Source organism: Pan paniscus, chromosome 12, assembly GCF_029289425.2.
Source record: "Pan paniscus chromosome 12, NHGRI_mPanPan1-v2.0_pri, whole genome shotgun sequence".
NCBI lineage: Eukaryota > Metazoa > Chordata > Mammalia > Primates > Hominidae > Pan > Pan paniscus.
The window spans coordinates 95,230,120-95,255,839 of record NC_073261.2 but is presented as its reverse complement, the minus strand read 5'-3'; the positions used below and the strand labels follow the sequence as shown (position 1 = coordinate 95,255,839).

Below are 25,720 nucleotides of genomic sequence, written 5' to 3'. Positions count from 1 at the left end.
TAAATAAGATCATAAATGTGTAGATCTGCATGAACACTTAATAACATAGTATTTGTGTGCATGGGACATTTCTGGAAGAATACAGGATACAAAATACAGATACTAGAGGGTAGGATAGGATGGAGATTCATTTTTCTTTCTTTTTTTTTTTTTTTGAGACAGAGTTTCATTCTTGTTGCCCAGGCTGTAGTGCAATGGTGTGATCTTGGCTCACTGCGACCTCTGCCTCCCGGGTTCAAATGATTCTCCTGCCTCAGCCTCCCTAGTAGCTGGGATTACAGGCACCTGCCACCACGCCCAGCTAATTTTTGTATATTTAGTAGAGACAGGTTTCACCATGTTGGCCAGGCTGGTCTTGAACTCCTGACCTTGTGATCTGCCCACCTTGGCCTCCCAAAGTGCTGGGATTATAGGCGTGAGCCACCGCACCTGGACAGAGATTCATTTTTCATAGTGTACCTTTTATATTGTTTGTGTTTTGTATCATATATGAGCTATTTTTATATTAAAGAACTAACCGGTTAAATAAAGACCTATGAAAACCCAGCAGAGTCTACGGAAGGTTTAGTTCTAACCATGCCTTTGTGTGGGTACTTCAGCAGGTTACCTTCAGTTATGGAGTCTGTAATACTCTGTGTAAGAATCATTTCAATCCATGCTTTGTTTTTGAGCCCAAACCTTGCTCCTTCTACCCCCGCCCACCAGCCCCCAACTGATTGAGAAAGGGAAAAAGATAAGGACCAAAAAACAGAATATTTTAAGTTCAGCTGAAATTCCACCTCCTCTACAAAGTTCTTTGGACTTGTTATCCAGCAGGCATTTCTCCAGGCCATGAGATCTTGCTGCAGTGGCCCTGCCCTCCCCTCTGACTCGCATGTTGTCTGCCTTATAGTAGACATGCCGTGTTGATCTTTGTGCAGAACGCCTGCATTAGGACTGTGCTTCTTCCTGCTAGGTACCTGCTGGAACAGGACTTCCCAGGCATGAGGATTGGGCCTGAGCCCACCACAGACTCCTTCATTGCGGTGATGCAGGGAGACATGGAGGGGATCATCCCTGGGAACGCCCTGGTGGTGGATCCCAAGAAACCCTTCAGGAAACTCAACGCCTTTGGCAACGCCTTCTTGAACAGGTGAGTGTGGAGGGAACACAACACTTTCAGGTGCTCTCTTTTCTTCTTGGGGTATGGGGAGTGAAAGAACAGTAGGCAGGGTCTTGGCAGGCTTGGTGCCTAGAGTCTCCTGTCAATCTTTCCATACCTAGATTGTCCCTTGCTTGCTGAGAGTGTAACTGAGTCTGTTGTGAGATGCAGCAGCTGCAAATGCTGGGTTGATTCCTCCTTATCAGGGAGCAGGGAAGGATACAACAATGACTCAGGTCACATTCCCCTACCCTGCACCTACCCCTAGTAAAAGCGGAGGAGGATGCTCCATATAGTTCCCAGCATTTGCCTAAACATTCAGTGGCTGGGATTTGCATCCAACTGGAAGGAGGCAGACGAAGGTTCTTTTCTGTTCACGGATATTGTTTCTACCTAGTGGGAAGAACCCTGGACTTAAGAGGGAAGCCTTGGGTTTGAGCACTAACTCTTCTACTAAATTGAATGACCTTGCACAGTTCACCTCTCTTCCCCTGGGACAAGTTCAGCCTTGCAGATACCAAGATCATCATGATGATGTGAATGGAGAAAGCTCTAGGAATGCTTGGCAAACTAATCTGGGCCTTCACATTAATTATTCTGTTTAACCAGAATGCAGGCTGATCCCCTGCTCACACTTATTACACTGATAAATCCAGTTTCACATGTGCATGGTAAATACTTTGAAAATAATTTTAAAACTACTTTTTCTAATTGGAGGTTTTTAGAGTAGAGGTAATGAATACGGGCTTTGCCTTCAGATAGACCTGGGTTCAAATCCTGCCTAATACTGTGGCTCTTGAACAAGTTACAAAACTTACTTGTTTCTAATTTTTCCCATCTGTAAACAGGATAATAGGAGTTAAAGGAGAAATAAGTGGGATAGTGAACAGAAAACACTTCGTGCCTGGCACATAGTAACCAACAGGTTAGTTAGTGATAGTGTTACCATGTCTTATTTCATTTGATTACTTGTTTAGTGAATGGAATAGGCATCTGCTGTGGCCATTTTTCATTGTAGAAGTTGAGGCTCATTGCCCAAAGGATTCTCGATGTCTCTTATCCCAAATATATATATATATATATATATATATATATTTTTTTTTTTTTTTTGGTGAGATGGAGTTTCACTCTTGTTGCCCAAGCTGGAGTGCAATGGCGCGATCTCGGCTCATCGCAAACTCTGCCTCCCAGGTTCAAGCAATTCTCCTGCCTCAGCCTCCCGAGTAGCTGGGATTACAGGCATGTGCCACCACACCCGACTAATTTTGTGTTTTTTTTTTTTTTTTTTTTTAGTAGAGACAGGGTTTCTCCATGTTCGTCAGGCTGGTCTCAAACTCCCAACCTCAGGTGATTGACCTGCCTCAGCCTCCCAAAGTGCTGGGATTACAGGCGTGAGCCACCGTGCCTGGCCCCAAATAATATTTTTTATAAAACCTTGTAGTGGCATGGAGTCAATAACAGTCTAAGACAGGGACAGGGAGACCACCACATGAATGAAATGTGGAACTGTGAGTGGCCAAGGTGTGCGCCCAGAGTAGGGAGCAGAGGAAGGGTCACGCTGAGAAATCTTGGGAACTTGGCCTGGCAGAGAAAGAGGCCCAGGCATGGGGCTTGGTTTATGTTGGGAATGAAGCTGAGGTCCGTTTAGGAAGAATGAGGAGGTCGTGGTGGTAAGGTGCAGTGGGGCAGGTGTCCTGGAGTCCAGGGGGGTCTCTTATACCTGGAACTGAGTAAGGAGGTCCTGGATGCCCAAAATGCTGAAATGCATAAAAGGAGGGTGTGGGATGAGCATGATTCAGGAGAATGAGTCGCTGGAGCTGAAGAGAAGCAGGGATATCTGAGCAAGGGGGTAGGCAATGAATTTGATTTTGGACACATTGAGTTTGCAGTGTTAGTGAGTCAGCTGAGGAGCACTGTCCTATCTGAAGGCAGAGAGGAGGAGCTGGACCCCAGGGGAAAGGAGGGAAAAGTCAGGGGGAGACAAGAGGAAACTGGACTCATCACAAGAGAGGAGTACAGGTTTAGTGGTTAATGCCATTTTGGGATAATTGTGCTTATAATGATATAGTGTATTGTATTATATGTAATAGCATATAGCCTATTATGATAACAGAATTTAAGTGATTGCCATCATATGCTGGGTGCATTCCTGAGAGCTGAGCGCCCTTATGTCATTAATCAAACCCAGCAAGTCTCATTAACTCCATTGTTAAATTTATTGAAACCAGGTGGTGTGGGTGAGGTTGGGTGGGGGTGGTTTACTTTGAGTAAAGACACCTCTTTGAATATTATTATCTTCATCTAGAAAGTGATAAAATGTAAATAATCCATTCCTGCAAATGTTGTGTGTTGTGTAAAGAAGATCTGAGAGAGAAAGGAAAAAATATATAAATCTTTACAGTGGTTACCTTTTTTTTTTTTTTTTTTTTTGAGATGAGGTCTTGCTCTATTGCCCAGTCTGAAGTGCAGTGGCATGATCTCAGCTCACTTGAGCCTCCATCTCTTGGGTTCAGGCAATTTTCCCGCCTCAGCCTCCTGAATAGCTGGGGTTACAGGCATGCGCCACCACGCCTGGCTAATTTTTGTATTTTTAGTAGAGACAGGGTTTCACCATGTTGGCCAGGCTGGTCACAAACTCCTGGCCTCAAGTGATCCGCCCACCTTGGCCTCCCAAAGTGCTGGGTTTACAGGTGTGAGCCTGTAACCGGCCTACAGTGTTTCCATTTAGGAAGTGGAATTGAGCAGGGCAGAAGGATAGAGAAGAGGAACACCTTCCTATTTCATTTTATGCCTTGCTGGACCATGTTTTGGTTTTTTGTTTTGTTTTGGTTTTTGTTTGTTTGTTTTTTACCATGTGCATATATTTTACAAAAAAAAATTTATAAAGAAAATATATAGGAAGGTGTTGTGAAACAAATAACATGCACATAAAAGGTGATACTATTAAGGGGTCAGGAATCTCTCTCTAAATCTGTGATTTCAATGAATAAAATGAAGGTGACTGAGGCAAGATCCTGCATTTCCAGAGTGACTTGGTGTCTGGCCTGGAGAGCAGACATTGACAAGGAAAGAAATGTGGCCACAGGAGGGGCTGTGTCTCCTGCCTCCTTCCCAGGTATCTTACTAAGAGATAGAATTCATGTTTTATTTCAACAGACACCAGGCCCCTAGCGGCCTTGGGCTCTATTCTGTGGGGGAATATAAGGCTGATCCAGTCCAGTGGACACAGGCTTGGAAAGAGCCAGTGATAACCCAGGCAAGAGGAAGAGCAGGCCTGACGAGGCCTTTGTGGGAAAGTTGGCATTTGACCCTGACATTAAATGATGAGTGAAGTGGCACCAATAGTGTAAAAAAAAGAGGACATTCCCAGCAGAAAATACTGAAGAGAGAAAGAGGAGAAAATATGCATCACCAGAGAAGAATGATGAAAGAATGTGGCTTACTGCAGGCACCTATGAAATAGTGAGGTTCTGAGATTTTCTCCAGGAGCACGCAGCCGCTGAAGTAGTGGATGTTTAGGTTGGCTGGGAGTCTGCCAGGCATGTCCATTGAAACGACAACAGGGAATGATGTTGCATCCCTCCTGCATGTGCCACCAGCTTCACTGCAGTCCATACAAGGTGCTGCACCTTAGATTTGTCCGCACAAGGTGCTGCACCTTAGATTTCCAGGTTCCTGTCTCTATGCTGCTGAGTGGTCCTATTTCACACCCCTTGTCTGCTCCCCTTCCCTCGCTTCTCTTAAATAACACTTGACTGCTTTCCTAATAGAGATATTTGGCCTTTAAATGCCCAAATAAATGTTCCTGGGTGGTTCCCAGTCTTCGAGGCCAGCTCCAGTGCCTCCTCCTCCAGGAAGCCCTCCCTCTGCCTCCAGGAAGCCATCTCTCTGCCTTGAATCTTCCAAACACTACATCTGACTTCTCTCAGGGTGCTGGTCCCATTGCACTGTGTATTCTGCTTGTCCATGTACAGGCCTCCTGGCCTCCTGTCTTGCACCAGGCTGTGCTCCTTGGAGACAGGGATCGAGGTTTGGACATCTTAGTGTCCCCAAAAGCAGGAGTTGGCAAGCATGAACCATGGCTGCCTCACAATCATCCAGGGAGCTTCCTCAAGTCATAGATCCTGAGTGAGACCCACTTCTGGGGCTGGGGCTGGGATTCTGGCCTGGCTCCTGGGAGTCTCCATTTTAAGCCAGCCAGGCTTGTGATCCTCTGGCCATAGCACCCAGCCTGTTATCTTGCACAGAGTAGGGCTTCAGTTACTGTTGAATGATATCCCATTTACAAATGAGGACATAAACAGAGAAGCACAGCCACTTTGCCCACGAGGATCAAATCAGAAGGAGGCTCCCCAGACCCTGACTCTGCAGTGATGGTTTGGGACAGACCCTTGAAGTCCCTCCTGCCCCGCTAGTCCCTAGGGGCTCATATGAAGAGGAGCCAGGGGGTCTTCTCATTGGCTATCTAAAGAAGCTAAGGTTCCTAGAGAGGGCCAAGCTAAGTGCAGTAACTCAAGGCAAGGAGGTAGCTGACCAATGACAAACTAAGGACTTGGGGCCGTAAGAATTAAACCCAGGCTTTGATCACACATGAAGACCCGATGTCGCTATGGAGTAGCCCTGCTTGCTGGTCACACAGCATTTTACCAAACACACCCGGGTGCAGGGCGCTCTTAACACTGGATGTGGGGAGAGGCAAGAGGACTGGGGTTCAGCCCCGGGTCAGCTGTCAGCCACACCCTGAACTGGGCAAGTCCATGGTGAACTAAACCCTTCAGGATGCACCTGCAGCTCACCTGAGAGAGACAAGACAGGTGGTTGGAGTCATGCGGCTGGGTCATGAAAGGTGGGCGAGTACTCACCCAGGTTACCTCTGCCCATGCAGGTTCGTGTGTGCCCAGCTACCTAACCCTGTGCTGGAGAGCATCAGCGTCATCGACACACCAGGGATCCTCTCTGGGGAGAAGCAGAGGATCAGCCGGGGTAAGCAACCTGCCTGAGGGGTGTTGGCTGTGGGCTCCATGGTTCTGGCATGTTCAGTCTCTTACATACCAGAAGAGAAGCACCCAGGGCCATGCTGTCCCTTGGTGAGCCGGCACTTCTCCTGTGCTGTGTGGGATCATTTTACCTGGGGCAGTCCTAGGCCGGGGTTGGCAGGGGTCGGGAGAGGAATTCAGGTCCACCGTAGCTCAGGAGATAGCTGGCCTCAGTCTTCTCATCTGTAAAATGAAGACATCAATATCAGTCTTACCTCGTTGGGTTTATTCATGCTACAAGGGGCACCTTCCATGGCCCTGATCCTGGCTTGCTTCTTAAGTTCCTGGGGAGCTTGCAGCTCTGCAGGGCAGCCAAATGCATACAGAGAAATTCAGCTCAATGGTATCAGTGCTCTGGGTCATAAGAGGAGGGAACCAGGTGGTGAAAGCACTTCAAAAACTGTTCACTCCAGATAAATACAGGATCATTGCTCATTAAAGGAGGTTGCCTGGTGTGGTGGTTAGAAGACAGAACTCTGGAGTCAGGCTGGCAGGGTTCTAAGCCTGCCTCTGCCACTTCCTAGCACAGTGACCCTCAGCAGGTTTCTTTATTTCAGTTACTTTGTCTGAAAAATGGTGTGGGGCGGTGGGGGCGGGTGGGGTGGGAATAGTATTATCCATCTTACAGAGTTGTTTGAAGATGAAAAGAAATGCTTAAGATAAAAAGCCTTTTCTGGTTGGCACATAGCAAGTACCTAGTAACCATGAGGGATTATAGATGATCATCATCATCATCGTTGTTTTCTTTTTTTTTTTTTTTTTTGAGACAGAGTCTCAGTCTGTTGCCAGGCTGGAGTGCAGTGGCACGATCTCAGCTCACCGCAACCTCTGCCTCCCGGGTTCAAGTGATTCTCCTGCCTCAGCCTCCCAAGTAGCTGGGATTACAGGCGTGCACCACCACACCCAGCTAATTTTTTGTATTTTTAGTAGAGACGGGGTTTTACCATGTTGGCCAGAATGGTCTCGATCTCCTGACCTCGTAATCCACCTACCTTGGCCTCCCAAAGTGTTGGGATTACAGGCGGGAACCACCGCACCCGGCCTGTTTTGTTTTTTCTAACTCTAAAATGCTAGGCAGATGCTATCAAAAGCTAAAAACAACTGCTCTGGGCCCCCACCCCCAGCCTGTCCTGGCACAGTTTGCTGAGTGTCCTGTATAGCTCCCTACCCTCTCTGTGCCATGTGTTGTATCTCTGGCAAGAAAATCAGATGACGCCATGCCCACCCCAATATTGGAGCTAGTTGCCAGGGCTGGAGCCACGTCAGCACTCAGAAGTCAGCCTATCGGTAAGGAAGGGCTTTGAACTGCTGGGGTTCTCTGGGAAGCAGCTAGAACTCTTGCCTGAATGGACCTAGGTAGGTGACTGTCTGCATGTGCCTTCACTCTCTGTGCTCTGTGGCTCTGGCTGGGACACAGATCTGCCCTGCCCATGTCTGTGCCACAATAGTGGGGCCCAGAAACCTTTGCTCTTTCTGCAAGAGCATGGCCTGCCCAGGCCAGCACTGCTCACCCCAGACCCCTCAGAGGAGAGGTCACAGCCTCATGGTGTGACAGGCCAGTGCTCCTGCAGTTGTGTATTGACGAGGCCCAAGTGGTGCAGGCCCTTGGCCCAGGTGCAGGCCACTAGTGCCAGACCTGGGCTTCTGTCCAGTGCTCCTGTGAGCTGCCTTGGTGTCCTCTCTGCAGAAAGCAGCTCTCTTCTGATGAGGGAAGGTGTATGGTGCAGGGCCAGGCTCGGCTCTTTGAGGCTACACTATGGCTGTGTGTGAGCTGCCATGGCTGGGAGTGGAAAGGGAAGACAGTGAGAGAGGCCCTCCAGGTCAGCAGCCTGCTCAAGGGCCAGGTTAACCCCAGTCAGCCCTCCAGGGAAGACACAGCCTGGAGTCCTCATCCTGTAGCAGGTGGGAGGGAGTGGGGAGGCTGAACATCCTGAGAGGAAAGCCCTGCCCTCCCTCCTTACCACCTCTTGCTTTGCTTAGGAGGTGAGACCTGGGAAGAAGAGGGGAAATGAAGCAGCTGAGTCAGGAGGGACTTGGGAAACTGTGTTAGCAGTTCCTGTAATTGGTGGCCTGTGAATTCTGGGACATCACAGTGTCCCCTGGGAAGGGGGTCTTGGAAGACTTGATCTCCTGGCTCCCTGTCTCTGGGCTATATGGTGGAGGTGATAGGGAGCTGGAACCCCTGGCCTGGGAAAATAGGGATGTCTGAGCCTCCCTCCTTCCAGCCAGCACGCACGCTGTAAGCACCTGGCTCCCTGTTAAGGGCCCTGTGGAGGGACAGCACGGGTGGTTTTTCTGTCTTGCTTTGGTTTGTTTGCTGGAGCACCCCCCTTCTCCTAACCCACCTATTCCCAACCCCAAGTGGTTCATCTGGGGTTTACCCTGCGTTTAAGCCTGAAGGGGATTTGCTCTTTCACTCAGGCAGCTCAGGACTCCTCCAGGAAGGCTGGGGAAAGCCACCCCTTCCCAATGTGAACTCCCTGGGGGACGTCACATATGCACCTGCAAGGCCAGTGTAGCCTGACCAGCGGGTCCAGAGAGGACTCCATCCTCTGCGGTTTCCAAGGACACTGTACTAGGAATTCAGAGTTCTGGGCTTTAGAACCTGTATGTGTCTCAACAGGTCACATTTTCAGTGTCCCCATGTGTAACAAGGGGTAATGATATGTACCACACAGCCATCTTGTGAGGTCTATAGACCATATGAAAACACGGGCCATAGCCCTGGGTCTGGATCACCATGAGCTACCTTCCTCCCTCCCTCCCTGTCAGTTGGCACCACCTATCATACAATCCCAGAGTAATCTGTGTGAATGGTTTCCCTTGTAGTTGTGCAGTGCACAGCCTGTGCACCTGTATGTGGCAGGCTGGTTCCCAGGAACTCCTGCCTTCCTCAGTTCCTATCCTATTCTATTCTTTTCCTATTTCTGTTTTTGTTGTTGTTGTTGTTGTTGTTGCTGTTGTTGTTGTTGTTTTGAGACGGAGTCTCGCTCTGTCACCAAGCTGGACTGCAATGGCGTAATCTCGGCTCACTGCAACCTCTGCCTCCTGAGTTCAAGCGATTCTCCTGCCTCAGCCTCCTGAGTAGCTGGGACTACAGGCATGCGCCACCACACCCAGCTAATTTTTGTATTTTTAGTAGAGACGGGGTTTCACTACCTCTCTCCTGCCTTAGTCTTTGGACCCCAGTGACTGCCTTAAGCAAATTAGGCCCTTGGTGTTCTTGCCTGCACTTCCTAATGCCTCCCACCCCACATTGACTAAGCACCAGGTCCCCCTACCTCTGGGAGAAATGATGGCCCCAGGAGTGGCTTTGCAGGCCAGTTTGTTTTCTGCTTTCCTGAGTCCAGACTGTAAATGCAGCTGCTGGCAAAAGCAGCCTGCGTTAAAAACAAGAGCTAGAACTGGGCTGCTGGCGCCTGGGGCGGTGCTGACCTCAGCACCCTGAGGAGACCAGGACAGTTGGGGGAAGGGCGTCAGACACCCTCAGTTATCTGTGGTACCCCAAACGAGTAAAGTTTCCAGGGTGCAGAGCCCCACCCCTTTCTTTCTCACAATTGGCCTTAGAACACATGGTTCCAGTTTAAACTGACGCACACCTCCCCCACCCTCCCCCACCCATACCTCCTTTTACGCACACACCCACTCCCACACCCACACATGCATACACACTCCTCACACATATCCCACACATATACACAACTCCCCTCTTCCCCACAGCAACCCCCTCCCACACACACACACACACACACACACACACAAATGTGTGCATAGAACCAAACTTGCTTTCTCATGGCTTCTTGCCTAGGGCTCCAAGAGCTCTGGGTTTGGCCACAGAGCAGACTGGGTGCTTCTCGCCTTACTCCAGCCAGCCCAGGCAAGGACCGGACACCCTTGCTCCCTGGGATAGTCCTGCCAACTATGTCCTACACGAGGGCATCTAGAACCTGAAACTCAGCCCACCTTCTGCTCACTGAGCCTCATACCTGGTGCAGGGCTGTGTCTCACCAGATAAAAAGGGGCATGGTTATCAAGTCGGCACAGAGGCCCCTACTGGCCATATTAGACTGCCTGTTCTGCAAAGTGAGCTGCTTCCCAGGGCTCCAAGACCTCAGGCTTCACAGGAAGGAGCACTCGGGCCCCAGGCTGGACTAGGGCGGCAAAGGGTCGTCCTTGCTCAGGGTGTGGACCCTCTACTGGGCCTGGGGCGGGGTGTGTCTTGTGGGAAGAAGGCTGGGGTGCCTGGGAAGCTGATTCTGGGAGGTCCTGGGCCAGCACTTGTCTCTGGATGCAGATGCATTGGGGTGGGCAGGGGAGGAAGACAGGGAAGTGGTTCCTGGAAGTGGCAGGATGTGCCCCAGCCTGGCTCATTACTGGGAAGAAGTGAGGATGCAGCAGGAGTGGGAGGGCTCCAGAAGGCTGAGTGTCCTGAGCTTAGGAACCACATTTCCTGGCTGCTTCCCAGCTAGAAATCCCCATAGGCGCCACCTTAGGAAAGCAGGGCGGGGCTTTGTGCTCACATCACAGACTGCACAGCTTGAAGCTCCTCCCCACAGGCCCCTTTCTGCACAGGTGAGCTCAGTAAGGCCAGAGCAGGTTGAAAATTTGCCCGGATCACACATCTAGGGAACTCTGGTCTTCCTATTCCTGGTCCACGGCTTCTCAGCACATTATCATCACCTGCCCAGGAAGAGCACAGGGGGTAGGAATGAGGGCAAACCTCTCATCTCCAGGTTTCCTCTAGGGGTCTTTAGGGCTCAGACCTTGGCAGGTCTGGGCTGATCCTTGCAGCCTCACATTCCTAGCCCATCCAGGGCACCCTCATTGGAGCAGAGCCTGCACTTAAAGGCCTCTGGGTCTTCCTAGACTACGTGCCGGTACAGGCACGCCTGTGTGGGCGCTCTTGTGCCTGGGCAGAGCAGCCAAGTCCTGACGCCCTTCAAAAGGCCTTGCCAACCATCTGCTCGGGCCGCTCTTTGCCGTTACTTCTGGGAAGCATCTAATGTGGCATTTCTTCCCCATTGTCAGCCAAACTCTTCCCACATTTTGGAAATTGATGCCTTGTTATTCCTCTTTTGCTCAAATGTCTTTAAATCTTGACGGAAATTTTTTTGGGGAGGGATGGGGTTTTGTATGTACCCACCGCAAGTAAGTGCCTGGTTTGAGGGCTCAGCCTCTGAGCTTCAGGCTCACATGGCTGTGAGCTGTTATAGAAAGAGAACGTGGGCTGCAAGTCAAGGAGCTGGGTTCCAGGCCTGAGTTTGCCACCACCTGGCTATGTGAGCTTGGGCAAGCCCCTTAATCTCTTTGTGTCCAGATTCCCTGTCCTGTAAGATGTGTATGCCCTACTTACCTCCTGGGATACAGAGAATTATGAAGAGCGAATGAGGTCACGTGGCTGGAAACCCGAAGAAGTATGCTGCCCTGTGAGGGCCCAGGCACTGCCTGCCAGACCATGATGGAAGCCGGCGGGTGAGGAAGGGGTGGCTTTCCTTACTGTGTTTGTCTGATTGATTTCCTCCTGCCTGGCATTACTTCAAAGTGCTCTCTTTCCAGTCATCTGGAGCCTCCGGTTGGAGGGGACCACAGATCCCTGCAGGCTGCCCAGTCTCCAGGCCCGGAGCTGGCTGACTAGACCTCTTAGAGCCAGCAGACTTGTGCTATGAAGTCCAGGAAGGGCAGCTTCTCTGCTCTGTCTCTTGGGGCTTGAATCTCCCCCGACTCACTAGTCCATATTTCATGAACACTTGGGCTGCCGCAGGTGCCCAAGAGCTACCGTTGTGGGTCTCAGAGCCATCGCTGGGACCAGAGAGGGGAAGGGGGCCTGTCACTGGCCATAGCACTCACCGCAGCTGCTGAGGCAGTCTGTGCTGTCAGATCTTGTTGCCACAGCTCTACCACAGAGCCCTCATTCAGTCATTTGTTATCCCTATTTTGCAGCTGAGAAAATTGAGGTTCAGATTTGCCAAATAAATAAGAAAGCTAATCCTATACCATACCCTTTTTCTTACTGGGTCCAGTCCATACCTTTGAGATACCGCCATTCCTAGATCTGCACCTAAGTCCAGGCCAAGTGAACAACTAAATATCCACCCTACAGATGACACAGGCTCGGGGTTAGCCAGGAGCAGGGAGGTCGAGCTTCAGAGCAACCCATGGAGTCATTGCTTGATGGTCATGGTCTTCACAGCCACACCTGGCTGGAAGCTTCTGGCATTACTGAGTCTGTAATTGGATAGCAGCTTGCCAGAGCAAATAGGAGGCCTCTGCTTACAAAATCACAGAAAGAGTTCCCAGAAGCCCTTGGCCTGTCCTCAGGCAGAGGCAGACTTCACACAGGCATCCCCGAGGCCTGTAAGACAGCAGCCTGCAGCCTCTCTCTCTTGCTGTGCCTGCAAAGGGTCCCTTGTAGCTAATCTCCATCCATCCTATTGTACTCCCCACCCTCACACCTCTGGTCTCAGATGCAGAGAATTGTGAACCGAGAAAGGAAGCTCGGAGGTTGTCCAGCTCAATCCCCTGATTTGACAGGCAAAGAGACAGAGGACTAGAGAGGGGAGATTCTTGCCCAAGGACACACAGTAAGTTAGTGGCTAAGCAGAAATGAGAGGTGGACTCACCCAGGCCAGTGCTCCTCTGGTGACTCCTACAGAGCACATCCCATCTCATAGAAACTAGGGCTTAAAAGGAGTGCTTTACAAAAAACAGCAGGGCAATGAGAACAGCCAAGGTCACAGCTCAGCAGTTTCACCTGCATCCTCTGATTTGTTTAGATCCTCACAATAACCCTACGACTGAGTCACTGATTCCTCAACCATAAAACTGAGGCCCAGAGATTACTCATTTACTGTCTCCCAGATGCCAAACGTGGAACAGGTTTCCACGTTTTCCACGTTTCAGTTCCGTTCAGCAAATACTGATAGTGCACCTGCTGTGTGCCACACACCGTGCTGGGTGCAGGGGAAGCCCAGAAGGGTGAGGTGCTGCCCCTGCCCTGTCCAGCTCCCAGTGCACCGAGGATGATTTCAGTGAGCTGAAGAGCAGAACAGGAGCGTGCATGATGCTACAAGACCACTGAGGGCAGGGACAGGGATAGGCAGGGGTCTATCCTGTTCTGGCAGCATGGACATATTGCTGCCCCTCAGCCTTTGCAGACACAGCCTTCTCTTACATCGCTGGTGTCATCAGGGATTGCAGCAAGTTGCAGGGACAGAGCCTCTTCCCTTCTCTGCAGCTTCTCTGGTGTCTTTGTTTTCCCCAGCCTGGTGGAGGCGTGGCTACAGTGCAAGAGTTGAGTTTGGAGTTCAGGTCTTGGCTCTGACCCCCAGCATTGCATGGCCTTGGGCCTTTCTCTCACCCTCTATAAACCTCCATTACCTTGTCAGCATAGGATTCAACACTGGCTGCCCTGGCTGCCTTAGCCTGTTCTGAGCCATTGAGCCAATATATTGGGGCTGAGATTTGCTGGACAGGTGAGAGGGAGCTGCAGCTCAGTCTTGGTCCTCCCAGCAGCCCCTCCTGTGGCCTGCACTGGCACAGCTAAAATCCAGATTGGGGAATAAGGAGCAGCAGAAGGCCAGAGGCCTGGCAGGGAGTTGTGGAGGGGCCCTACTGCCCTCCTGCTGTGAGCTGTTTGCAGAGGTGGGGGTTGGGGATTTTCTTAGCCCTCTGGCCCCTCCCTACCCACAGGTCTGAGGGACTGCCTTTGGGAGGTGACAGCAGCCTTGCCATGCGCTGTGCTGAAGGGAAGATAAAAATAGGCTGGAGCCATCCCTGGGGAGGGAAGGAGGGACAGAGGGATGTAGGAAGGAGGGGAGTAGTGCGGGCTGCAGGCTTCACCTGAAGTGGGAATGCTTAGGCTTCCCGGGCTCCAGTGAGGAGCTGGCTGTGCCTGCGTGCCAGGGAGGGAGGGAGGCAGGGAGCGGCCAGGTGCAGAATGGCTGGATGGCTGACACCTGGGTCATCTGGCCTCAGGACTTGCCAACTGTTTGACTCTCTCCTCTCTGAACCTCAGTTTCCTCCCCTGGAAGTGAGAAAGATACTCCTCGCGCTGCCTGCCTCAGAGCGTGTGGTGAGGGTGAAATGAGATAATGACATGAACATCTTACCGTCTGCAGCAAGCACTGAACTTCGAGTTGGAGGCTAGGGGTCGTGTCTCATGGGTGGTATTGGCTGAGTCGCTTAACTCATAGAGTTTGCGTGAACATCTCCGAGGGAGGGTTGATGATGCCCCTGCCCACTGGGCAGAGCAGCCTCTGAAGCACTTTCCTGGGCCTTGTCTCTGAGCCGAGACAGGACACCTGTGTTCAAAAGAGAAGGCAAAATCTAGTTCACACCAGGCCCTCGATGACGCACCCATCAGGAACTATCCTCAGGATGGTACCTGGAGATACTGGGCCAGCTCTGCCCCTTCCTGAGCCTCAGTTTCCCTATCTGTAAATCAGGAGGTTGGACCATTGATGGCTAAGCTCCTCGTAGCCTCATAGGTCTACGCCACAGGAGCAGGGGGAGAAGACTCATGTGTTAGTTGAGCTGTATATTAATTGAGCAGCTGACAGATCTTGGAGAAAATCACATGGGAATGGGAATGCTTGGAAGCACTTCATTTACCAAAGACAGAGGAGCTGAAAATGGAGTAGTACTGGCATCTGGGTAACCAAAGGAGGATTGGACCTTCCTTTGTTTGTTAGAATTCTCTTACAGCCACCAGAGAAACATTACAGGGGTCCTCCAGGAAGCTTTAGGGCAGCAAGTTTTCCCGACCGTGCTGATCCCATCACCCTACCCCCTGTGGCAGTGCCTCCACACGTCCTAAATATGTACCCCACTGGGTGTTCACTAGATGCCACAGGGTGGGGGAAAGGCTTTTTAAACCTAGCTCCGTTGGCTCCATTCATCCTCATCCCCCACCCCATCGATGCCTGCTACTTAGTCTGAAATGACAGCCTTTGAAAGTGAAAGCCAACTCAGTGCAGTGGTTCATAGCACTGACTCCAGGGCTACCTTCCTGGACTTGAGTCCCAGCCCATTGCTTACCAGCTGGGTGACCTTAGACAAGTTCCTTTATCTGTTTGTATCTCTGGTTACTCCTCAGAGAAGTGGGGCTGATATTAGTGTCTAATGACCCTACACAGAGTCATCGTGAGGATTAAAGGAATGAATGATTATAAAGTACTTAGGTCAGTGCTGAACACCTTTTGAATGCTATTGTTATTTTTATGGGCCAGTGGTATTCAAAGTGTGGCCCTTGGACCAACAGCATCAGAATCTCCTGGGAGCTTGTTAGAAATGCTCTGCGCCAGACCTACTGAATCAGAAACTTTGGGGATAGAGTCCAACCATCTGGGTTTTAAGAAGCCCTGTGGGGGATTCTGATGGAGGCTAAGTCAGGACCCCTGTTAAAGACAGTCAGAGCTTCTTAAGTCTGACTCACTCACAAGGCAGTTGCCTGATGATCTTGCCTGGTCTCTAGCCTCCCTCTGTGAGGCAGGGCAGGCTTTTTCCTAATGATTTGGTTTCCCATTCGATGGTGGCAATGAGCTTTGGGTCCCCAGTGTGTGTCACCTTGGAACCCTTGTGCTATGGGGAGCCAGGATGGTTGGTCACTTTAGTACCCAAGAAAGGGCTCCTACCTTGGTGCCAGAGGTATGCCACGGGGGAGTGGCAGGAGGAGAGGCTGAGAACCCTGCTCAGACTCAGAATGGGAAAGCCTAACACCTCCATCTTCATGCGACTGCTGCTGCTTATGAGCTGTGTGCCCTTCGACAAATCACTTGACTTCTCTGAGCCCCACTTCCTTATCTCTTGTCTTCCTATTTTATGTAAGAGGAGCCTGAGACACAGAGGTAAGACCTACTGGGGCTCTGGGTGTCAGTGAATGTATAGACTGTTGGTCCACCCTCCTACTTCAGCTCCTGCTGGATCCACAGCTACTTGGGATTGAGCAGAACAACTTCTCTGGGGCTCCTGTAACCAGTCTGACCTAAAGCAGCTTAGTGCTAGATAACCAAGATGCGGGTGGCCAGAGTTCCAGTCACATCCTAAGGAAGAAACCCCTTGTGGTTTTAAGAGTTGGGAATTTTGTGCTACAGCTGATTACAAAGGAAAGAGCCTGAGTGAGAACAAGATGTTTTTATAACAAGAATTGCAGATTTCTTCCAGACCAGTGACAGGCATGGTCTGAACCATCATCAGTATCTACTTTTTAGTGTTTCATTGTTTTCAGACCTTAGAAAGAATTTCTGAGTCTTTGTGTCAGATTAGGTGTCCAGACTTTCTTTTCCAGCGGGCTGCTAAATACAGTAAGCACGGATAGGGGAGCTGGTATGGAAATAATGACGTTAATAAGAGTTACTAGGCCAGGCGCAGTGGCTGGCTGGGGACGGTGGCTCACACCTATAATCCCAGCACTTTGGGAGGCCAAGGCAGGCGGATCACCTGAGGTCAGGAGTTCAAGACTCAGCCTGGCTAACATGGTTAAACCTGTCTCTACTAAAAACACAAAAATTAGACGGGCATGGTGGCGCATGCCTGTAATCCCAGCTACTCGGGAGGCTGAGGCAGGAAAATCACTTGACCCCAGGAGGCAGAGGTTGCAGTGAGCAGAGGCAGCGCCACTACACTCCAGCCTGGGTGACAGAGCAAGACTCCGTCTCAAAAAAAAAAGTAACTAGCATTTACTGAGCACCTACTAAGTGCTGGATTCTAAGAGTATTTAATCTTCATAGTTCTATTAATTAGGTATTCATATTATTTTAGTATTTAACAGTATTTTTAGACGAAAAAAATTCTATGAGACATTGAGTAATTTGCTGGAGTCCAAACAGTTAAAATGTGGAGGAGCCAGGATTTAAACTTAGATCTGACTCCCAAGACTGTTATTTCTACCACACCCGACTGCTTCTCCAAACCCCTACCCTATACCCCAAAGGCCCCAGCCCCTGATTGTCCCTCTGCCGGCAGGGTATGACTTTGCAGCTGTCCTTGAGTGGTTTGCCGAGCGGGTTGACCGCATCATTCTGCTCTTCGATGCCCACAAACTGGACATCTCTGATGAGTTCTCAGAAGTCATCAAAGCCCTCAAGAACCACGAGGACAAGATGCGGGTGGTGCTGAACAAAGCTGACCAGATCGAGACGCAGCAGCTGATGCGGGTGTACGGGGCCCTCATGTGGTCCTTGGGGAAGATCGTGAACACCCCAGAGGTGATCCGGGTCTACATCGGCTCCTTCTGGTCCCACCCCCTCCTCATCCCTGACAACCGGAAGCTCTTTGAGGCTGAGGAACAGGACCTATTCAGGGACATCCAGAGTCTGCCCCGAAATGCTGCCCTGCGCAAGCTCAACGACCTCATCAAAAGGGCCAGGCTGGCCAAGGTGAGGCAGCCCCCTGGGAGGTGGGCAGCTTGGGCAGGGGCCCAGAGTTTGGGGTCAGCTGCAGGAGCTGAGGGTTGCTGCCTCCAACAGCCAGTGCATCATGTGTGTGACACCAAGGGGCAGGACAGTGCGGGAGCCATGGTTACAAGCTCTCAGGTCAGATGGCCAGATTGGAACTGACTGCATTGTTTACTGTCTGTGGGATTCCCAGCCTTGGCAAGGCCTTTAGTCTCTCTGTGCCTCTGTCTGCATCTGTAAAATGAAGGGGTTGTTGGAGGATAAAGTGAAATAAAGAGTCTCAAAGCCCTCATCACAGTGTCTGGCACCTTCAGAGATGCTCAGCAACTGTCAGCTGCTGGTATTGCCTTCAGCAGCAGCAACATGACCACCTCACCCTGCCTTGACCATAGCTCCCCACAACCTCACCTTGCCCGCATAACATAGAAAACAGCCCAGCCCTGCAAGCAACATGGAGGCATGAGGGTAGAGGTAGAAATTATTTCAAAAGTACGAGCAGGAGGAGGCGGGAGGGATGTAGGGGAAGAAATGATGCAAGAGCCATCCTAGAAGGAAGGGACCGTCCAGGGTCTTGATGTGAAGGCTTCTCTCTGGCCCTGTTTGTCAGGTCCACGCCTACATCATCAGCTCTCTGAAGAAGGAGATGCCCTCGGTGTTCGGGAAGGACAACAAGAAGAAGGAGCTGGTCAACAACCTGGCCGAGATCTATGGCCGGATCGAGCGGGAGCACCAGATCTCACCTGGGGACTTCCCCAATCTGAAGAGGATGCAGGTAGCGAGGGCTGGGGTCTCTAAGACAAGGGACAGTGTCCCGAGAGCTGGCTGAGCAGCCTGAGTATGGAGGAGGCCACTCTTGGAGCCCCGCCAGGGAGAACCCAGCCCAGAATCTGCAGGCAAGGAGGTGGCCCTGGATCTACACTCCTAGCTGGGCCATCACTGGCCCAACAGGGGCCATGTCTGGGCCTGGGGAGAAACACGGAGCCCACCGCCCCAGTGGTGCAGGTGTGTTAGATGATGCTGGGGGGCTGACACCTCCAGTTAATGACCTTCTCTAGTCACAGCCACCACAGGCTTGACGTCCCCACCATCTCTGGTGCAGTGGGATGGGTCACCTGACCAAGGTTCTCCAGGCTCTTTTTTTTTTTTTTTTTTTTTTGAGACGGAGTCTCGCTCTGTCGCCCAGGCTGGAGTGCAGTGGCGCGATCTCGGCTCACTGCAAGCTCCGCCTCCCGGGTTCACGCCATTCTCCTGCCTCAGCCTCCCGAGTAGCTGGGACTACAGGCGCCCGCCACCACGCCCGGCTAATTTTTTGTATTTTTAGTAGAGACGGGGTTTCACCGTGTTAGCCAGGATGGTCTCGATCTCCTGACCTCGTGATCCGCCCGCCTCGGCCTCCCAAAGTGCTGGGATTACAGGCGTGAGCCACCGCGCCCGGCCTCTCCAGGCTCTTAAAGTGCTGGAGTTTACATCTGAGGTCCCCCTTGTGAGCAATCTGGGACACGAGCTTTGGGGAGGCAGAAGTGCACACGGGAACGCGTCATCTTTGGGTCATATTGCAGGTGCCTATCTTGGGCCAGTGGCCATCACACATGGTTTCTTACGGTTTTCCCCAAAGCACTCATCAGAGGGAGGCATTTTTCATCTGCCTTTTTACAGAAGAAACAGAGGTCTCAGCATTTTCTGAGTGTAGCATTCACATAGGCCACAAGAAGAAAAGCCAGGAGCTGGGCCCAAAGGTCCAAGCAGGAAACCACAACATTGACTGGATCCTCTGAGCCTCCATTTCCTCATCTGTAAACTGAAGCTACAAAATCACGCCTTATACAGGTGTTGTGAGCATCAGTGAGATAATCTTTGCAAAGCCCTTAGCACAAAGCCAGACAGACTATGCCCTTAGTACACAGTAGCAAATCATTAGGTGGGCAGAGGGAGGTGGGTGCTGAGCACAAAGCACCCACCCACTGTACAATGTTTGCAACTTCTTATGATTCTAGAATTAGGAAATTAGAGGCCAGGCACAGTGGCTCACGCCCGTAATCCCAGCAGTTTGGGAAGCTGAGGCGGGCAGATCACCTGTGGCCAGGAGTTCGAGACCAGCCTGGCCAACATGGCAAAACTTGTACTAAAAATACAAAAAAATTAACTGGGCATGGTGGCAAGCACCTGTAATCCCAGCTACTCGGGAGGCTGAGGCATGAGAATCACTTGAACCCAGGAGTCAGAGGTTGCAGTGAGCCAAGATTGTGCCACTGCACTTTAGCCTGGGCAACAGAGAAAGACTCCATCTCAAAAAATAAAAAAATTAGGGAATTAGAAAAATCAAAAAATAGCAGCCACAGAAGCACTTAATAGATGCTGTTGCTCTTGTTTTGATCTTTAGCTTGGGAATCAGTTTCTCAGTTTAAATCTAGGTTTTTCATAACATCACTATAGTCCTCAATAGGCATTTTTAGTTTCCTATCTGGCAGAAGAAAAAGAAAAAAATACACATTCCAAGTATTTGGAATTTGTGCATGTGTCCATTTGTTCATGTGTCCATTCACTCACATAACCACCTACCACGAGCCATTCACTAACCAGCATTGCTTTTGTTTTGCGGGTTTCCCGGTCCTTGACTTGGAGCACTTCAGCTCTTCGCTTCTGCTTTTGTTAAGAATTTAATGATTTGTAAGCAAACATTTGGGAAGATAACATTTGAAAGGGACCCTAAGACCCCAGTTTTAATGTGAGGAATTCTTTCAAAACAAAGATTCTCACCTCATTTGTTTGCCAGTTCAATATTCTGTTCTGCAGTTCAATATGCTGAATCCACAATGTAAACAGCTGTCCTGTGTGGGTGTCCATGTAGGGTAATGGGAGCACCCACCATGCCCCCTAGTTGATACTGGGACCCCTGCATGGGAGCCCACCAAACATACCTAGATGTGAGCAGGCTGGGAGGGACAGGAGGAATGAGAGGTGGGAGGACCTTGGGACGTGATGCTCTGAGGGGTGGGAGATAGGGCCCTGTCTGCTCCTCCTCCAGGAGTCCTTCAGCCCTAAGGCCTTCCTGGCTCAGCCTCACCCTAGGAAGGAGGTGAGAAGTACCCAGGCTAGCACTTGCCCTAGAAAGCTGTGGGTGTTTTTTGCATTTTTCTGCAGCAGACTAGCTGTGCTTCACCCTGTGTACTGGCCTCTTCCCAGCTTCTGGAGAGTTAGGTGGCCAGAGCCAGGGTAGGAGCAGAAAGCTGTCACCTTATCACCCTCTAGAGGCCATGGAGAAGTTGGTGTTCTAGACTCGAAAACTTTCAAAATTGCAGAGACCTGCAAAGTGGAAGATACTTCTTTTATGGTGTGGTGTGGGTTGTCATGTGAAGGCAAGAGGAGCTCTTTCAAAATCGGCATGCCCACCTGCCTGCCTGTGCCTGCTGTGTCAAACCCTCGGGGACAGTCATGCCTTGCTAATGACAGGGACACATCCTCAGTAATGCATTGTTAGGTGATTTTGTCATTGTATGTGAACACCATAGAATGTATATACACAAACCTGCATGGTAGGGCCTACCACACACCTGGACTATATGGTATGATGACCTATTGCTTCTAGGCCACAGACCTAGCATGTGACTATACTGAAGGCTGTAGGCAATTGTAACACAATGTATTTGTGTATCTAAACATAGAAATGGTACAGTAAAAATACAGTATGAAAGATAAACAGTGGTATACTTGTACAGGGCACTTACCATGAATGGAGCTTGCAGAACTGGAAGTTGCTTTGGGTGGGCCAGTGAGTGAGTGGTGAGTGAGTGTGAAGGCCTAGGACATCACTGTACACTGCTGTAGACTTCTTTAGAAACACTGTACACTTAGGCTACACTACATTAATTTTTAGAAACATTTTCTTTCTTCAATAATAAATTAACATTTCTACTTTACAGACTTTTTTTTTTTTTTTTTTTTTGATACAGAGTCTCACTCTGTTGCTAGGCTAGAGTGCAGTGGCGCGATCTCGGCTCACTGCAACCTCCACCTCTGGGTTCAAGCGATTCTCCTCAGCCTCCCGAGTAGCTGGGACCACAGGCATGTGCCACCACGCCCAGCTAAATTTTTTTTGTAATTTTAGTAGAGACGGGGTTTTCACCTTGTTGGCCAGGATGGTCTCGATCTCTTGACCTCGTGATCCGCCTGCCTCAGCCTCCCAAAGTGCTGGGATTACAGGCATGAGCCACTGCGCCCAGCCTACAAACTTTTTGACTCTTGTAGTAACAATTAGCTTAAAATGTACATTGTATATCTATACACAAATATTTTCTTTATATCCTTATTCTATAAGTTTTTTCTATTTAAAAAATTTATTTTTTACTTTTTTATTTTTGTGTGTGCTAAAAACTAAGATGCAAACACCCATGCTAGTCTAGGCCCACACAGGGTCAGCATCATCAGTTTCGCTGTCTTCACCTCCACATCTTGTCCCACTGGAAGGTCTTCAGAGACACTAACACACATGGAGGTGTCATCTCCTGTAATAACAATGCCTTCTTCTGGAATTCCTCCTGAAGGGCCTGCCTGAGGTTGTTTTACTGTTAACATTTTTTTTAAATAAGTAGAAAGACTACACTCTAAAATAACAATAAAAAGTACAGTATAGTAAATATTTACATAAACCAGTAACATAGCCGTTATCATTATCCGGTATTATGTACTCTATGGAAATGTGTGTGCTAGATTTTTATACCACTGGCAGCACAGTAGGTTTGTTTACACCAGCATCACCACAAACACATAATGCGTTGTGTTATGTACAGTAGCTACAATGTCACTAGGCAACAGGAATTTCCCAGCTCCCTTATTGTCTTCTGGGACCCTCGTCATACGTGTGGTCCCTCATTGACTGAAAGATTGTAATGCAGCACATGACTGTATTTTGAAAACTCTCTTCAGGTGACTCCGATGAGCATCCTGATTAAGAACCATAATTTGGGGATGACCTTTGGCTTCTGTTATGATTTGGTTTTAGTACCCTGTGCCCTGTTTTGTTTTTGTTTTTGTTTTCACTAAGTGGGGATAGAATGTGATTTTCCTACCTCAGAAGGGCGCTGGGGGAGTGAACGAGGTAATGTAGTGAAGGCACTTGCGGTGATTTTCAAGTACAGTATAACCCTTATTAAAGTAGAGGCCCGCATGACCCAGTCTCAGAGGTACAGCATTCAAGAGACATGATTCAATAGCCAAAACTGACTTAAAGAGAAATGTAATGATTTCCTCTCTGGAATGACATTAAAGGGGATTGAAATAAATAGATCATGCCAATACTTGTTAAATTTCCCTTTCTTCCCCAGCCCCTACAACCCTTCTACTCCCTCCTGAAAAATCCCATCATCAGCCCAGTGGGCCTTTATTCCCCTCCTCTCTCATACCTTCGATTACCACGTGATGTCCATCAGCTGAGCCTCTAGGTCACACGTCTTTCATTGTAGAAAGGGATCAGCTGTGAACATTCTGGTGTTCATAGGAGGCACGTGATAAATGGAGGGCTCTCCTTTCATTGTATCCTATCTTCATCCTCTCTCCTCCTCTTCCCAGGACCAGCTGCAGGCCCAGGACTTTAGCAAGTTCCAGCCGCTGAAGAGCAAGCTGCTGGAGGTAGTGGACGACATGCTGGCCCATGACATTGCCCAGCTCATGGTGCTAGTGCGCCAGGAGGAGTCACAGCGGCCCATCCAGATGGTGAAGGGTGGAGCGTTCGAGGGCACCCTGCACGGCCCCTTTGGGCATGGCTATGGGGAGGGGGCTGGAGAAGGTATCGATGATGCTGAGTGGGTGGTGGCCAGGGACAAGCCCATGTACGACGAGATCTTCTACACCCTGTCACCGGTGGATGGCAAGATCACAGGCGCTAATGCCAAGAAGGAGATGGTGCGCTCCAAGCTGCCCAACAGTGTGCTGGGCAAGATCTGGAAGCTGGCTGACATTGACAAGGATGGCATGCTGGACGACGAGGAGTTTGCACTGGCCAACCACCTCATCAAAGTCAAGCTGGAGGGGCACGAGCTGCCCAACGAGCTGCCTGCCCACCTCCTGCCCCCGTCCAAGAGGAAAGTTGCCGAGTGATGGGGTGGGGGGACATTCAGACGGGCAGTGTTAGAGGAGGAGATGGGAGCGGTGACACACACACACACACACAAACATGCACACACACATATGCATATCTTGACATTGCTCTGCAGGTGAGAGAGGACCATGACGCCCACGTTTGCAGCTGATACTTGTTTGGGCACACCTCCAAGTTCTCGGGATTAGAAGGACAAGAGCACTCCCAGGCCCCAGAGTCTAAGCCTAAGTCTCCATCCCTCTTCCCCTCTCCTCGGCCACTCCCCAGATACGAGACCTGAGGCAATTCACTTGCCAGCACAGATGGCCAACCCACCTCCAGATTCCCCAGTGCCTCCACACCCGGGCTCTGAGCAAATGGAAAAGACTTTTCATTTAGTAGACAATTCACTTCTTTTTCTGTGCTTCCCCTATCTGCTTTGGCTTCCTAATAAGAAATCCATTCAAGAGCTAGGAGATCTGAGGGCAGGCGGGCAGCTGCAGGGAGGAGAGGTGAGAAAAGAAGCGTCTTCTAGAGACATTGGCCCAGGAGCTCTGTTCTTTCCTAATCTAAGCCTCTGTCTTCTTCGGCAAACCTTGCTTTGAACTCTGCCAGTATTTCATTTTAAAGAATCCCAGAGCGGGAGAGAGAAGAGAAAAAAATTGATAAGAGTGAGGAAATTGTCCTGTAGTCTATTGAAAACCAGTCAAGGTGGTTTTAGTTCATAGATTTTGTTAGATGTTCTTTCCACCTGGCCTATGATGTTTAGATGTTCATACTTGACTCACATTTACCCAGCCCCTCCTGCGTACCAGGAGCTGTGTTAGGCACTTTATATACATTATTCTATGTGGCCCTCACTGATGCCCCAGGGAAGTATGCATTAGCCTTCCCATTTTGCAGATGAGGAGGCTGAGTAGCCTCAGAAGGGTTTAGGCGACCTTCTGAAACTCACAGAAGTCACGTGATGGAGAGAGGATTCAAAGCCAGGGCCTCAGACCCTCACACACTTGTCTGTGCTATGATGTATGCAGGATCCCAGCATTGATACCTAATGACAAACTATGGAGAACAAGCAAAGTATGCAGGCCCCCTGCAGCCTCCCAGGACAGGCTGGCAAGGGAGGAGGGCCGGCCAGCATTTGGTGGGCCATCAGTCTGGCCATCTGTCACGTCACAGAAGCAAACCGTGCCTTCTGGCTCTGCGCCCCATATTCCCAGCATCATAGACATCCAACAGCACCAGCAGGAGAGTGGGCTAGCCTGCTGGATGCTGTTCGTGCCTGTCCCTGCTCTGCCTCCCACCCAGTTGCCTGAATCATCCCAGCTCAGATGCAGCCACTGTCTTGTCAAGTGGGACCTCCTACTATTCTCAGAAGGCTAACTTGAGAGGTTTGGGGCCTTGTTCCCCAGAGGGTCCCCAGGGACTCTGCAGTGTCCTTGGCAAATCCCCACTGTACTCAATGCCCTACATTCTCTTCTATGGTCTCTCCCCTGGCTTGCTTCATGGCCACTGAACCAATCACTTTGTATGCTATGCTCCTACTGTGATGGAAAACAAAATGAGTATAACTTATTTTATATCCATATTCAGACTATATAGAGAATATTCTATGTATCTATGACGTGCTTACTACTGCAGTGCATTTGTCATTAGTCTTCATGTTAATACAGTACATTTATTCTTTGGTACCTGCCTGGCCACAGAGCATCATTCAATGGAGGCTGAGGGAGAAGGGCTGGGTTCTTACTTGGGGTTCCTGGTGAAATCTTTGGCTGGAAAGGGCTCACTGGGGCCACCCAATGGCCAGCATCCACAACCAGCTTCCCAGTGGGCTGGAGTTTGTCTAGGCTCAGTGACCAACCCAGGCACAGCTGGTGGAGCCACCGCTCCCTGCTCCTCTGGAGTGAAGATGTTCCCTAAGCCCCTGGGCTTCCTTCTGCAAATACACATTTCTCTTTCACATGAAATGAAGGGCAGACAAAGGCCAGGCAAAGAGGTCTCGCCTGCTCTGGAGAAAACCCTTGAGTGCCGAGTGCAGGTTAGGGACCATTTCTCAGCTCCACACCTTTCTTCG

At 50.1% G+C, this 25,720-nt stretch overlaps 1 protein-coding gene across 1 annotated transcript in view; it reads left to right on the top strand.

The window, feature by feature from the left end:
* EHD3 (EH domain containing 3) overlaps positions 1-25,334 on the top strand; it is a 34,883-nt gene extending 9,549 nt beyond the window's left edge. The window contains exons 2-6 of the mRNA XM_003827161.5: positions 956-1,132; positions 6,027-6,124; positions 17,140-17,552; positions 18,178-18,342; positions 23,136-25,334. Of these exons, the coding sequence (XP_003827209.3) occupies positions 956-1,132; positions 6,027-6,124; positions 17,140-17,552; positions 18,178-18,342; positions 23,136-23,663 (1,381 nt within the window). The 3' untranslated portion in view covers positions 23,664-25,334. The remainder of the gene's footprint in view (positions 1-955; positions 1,133-6,026; positions 6,125-17,139; positions 17,553-18,177; positions 18,343-23,135) is intronic.
* The last annotated feature ends 386 nt before the right edge of the window (positions 25,335-25,720 follow it).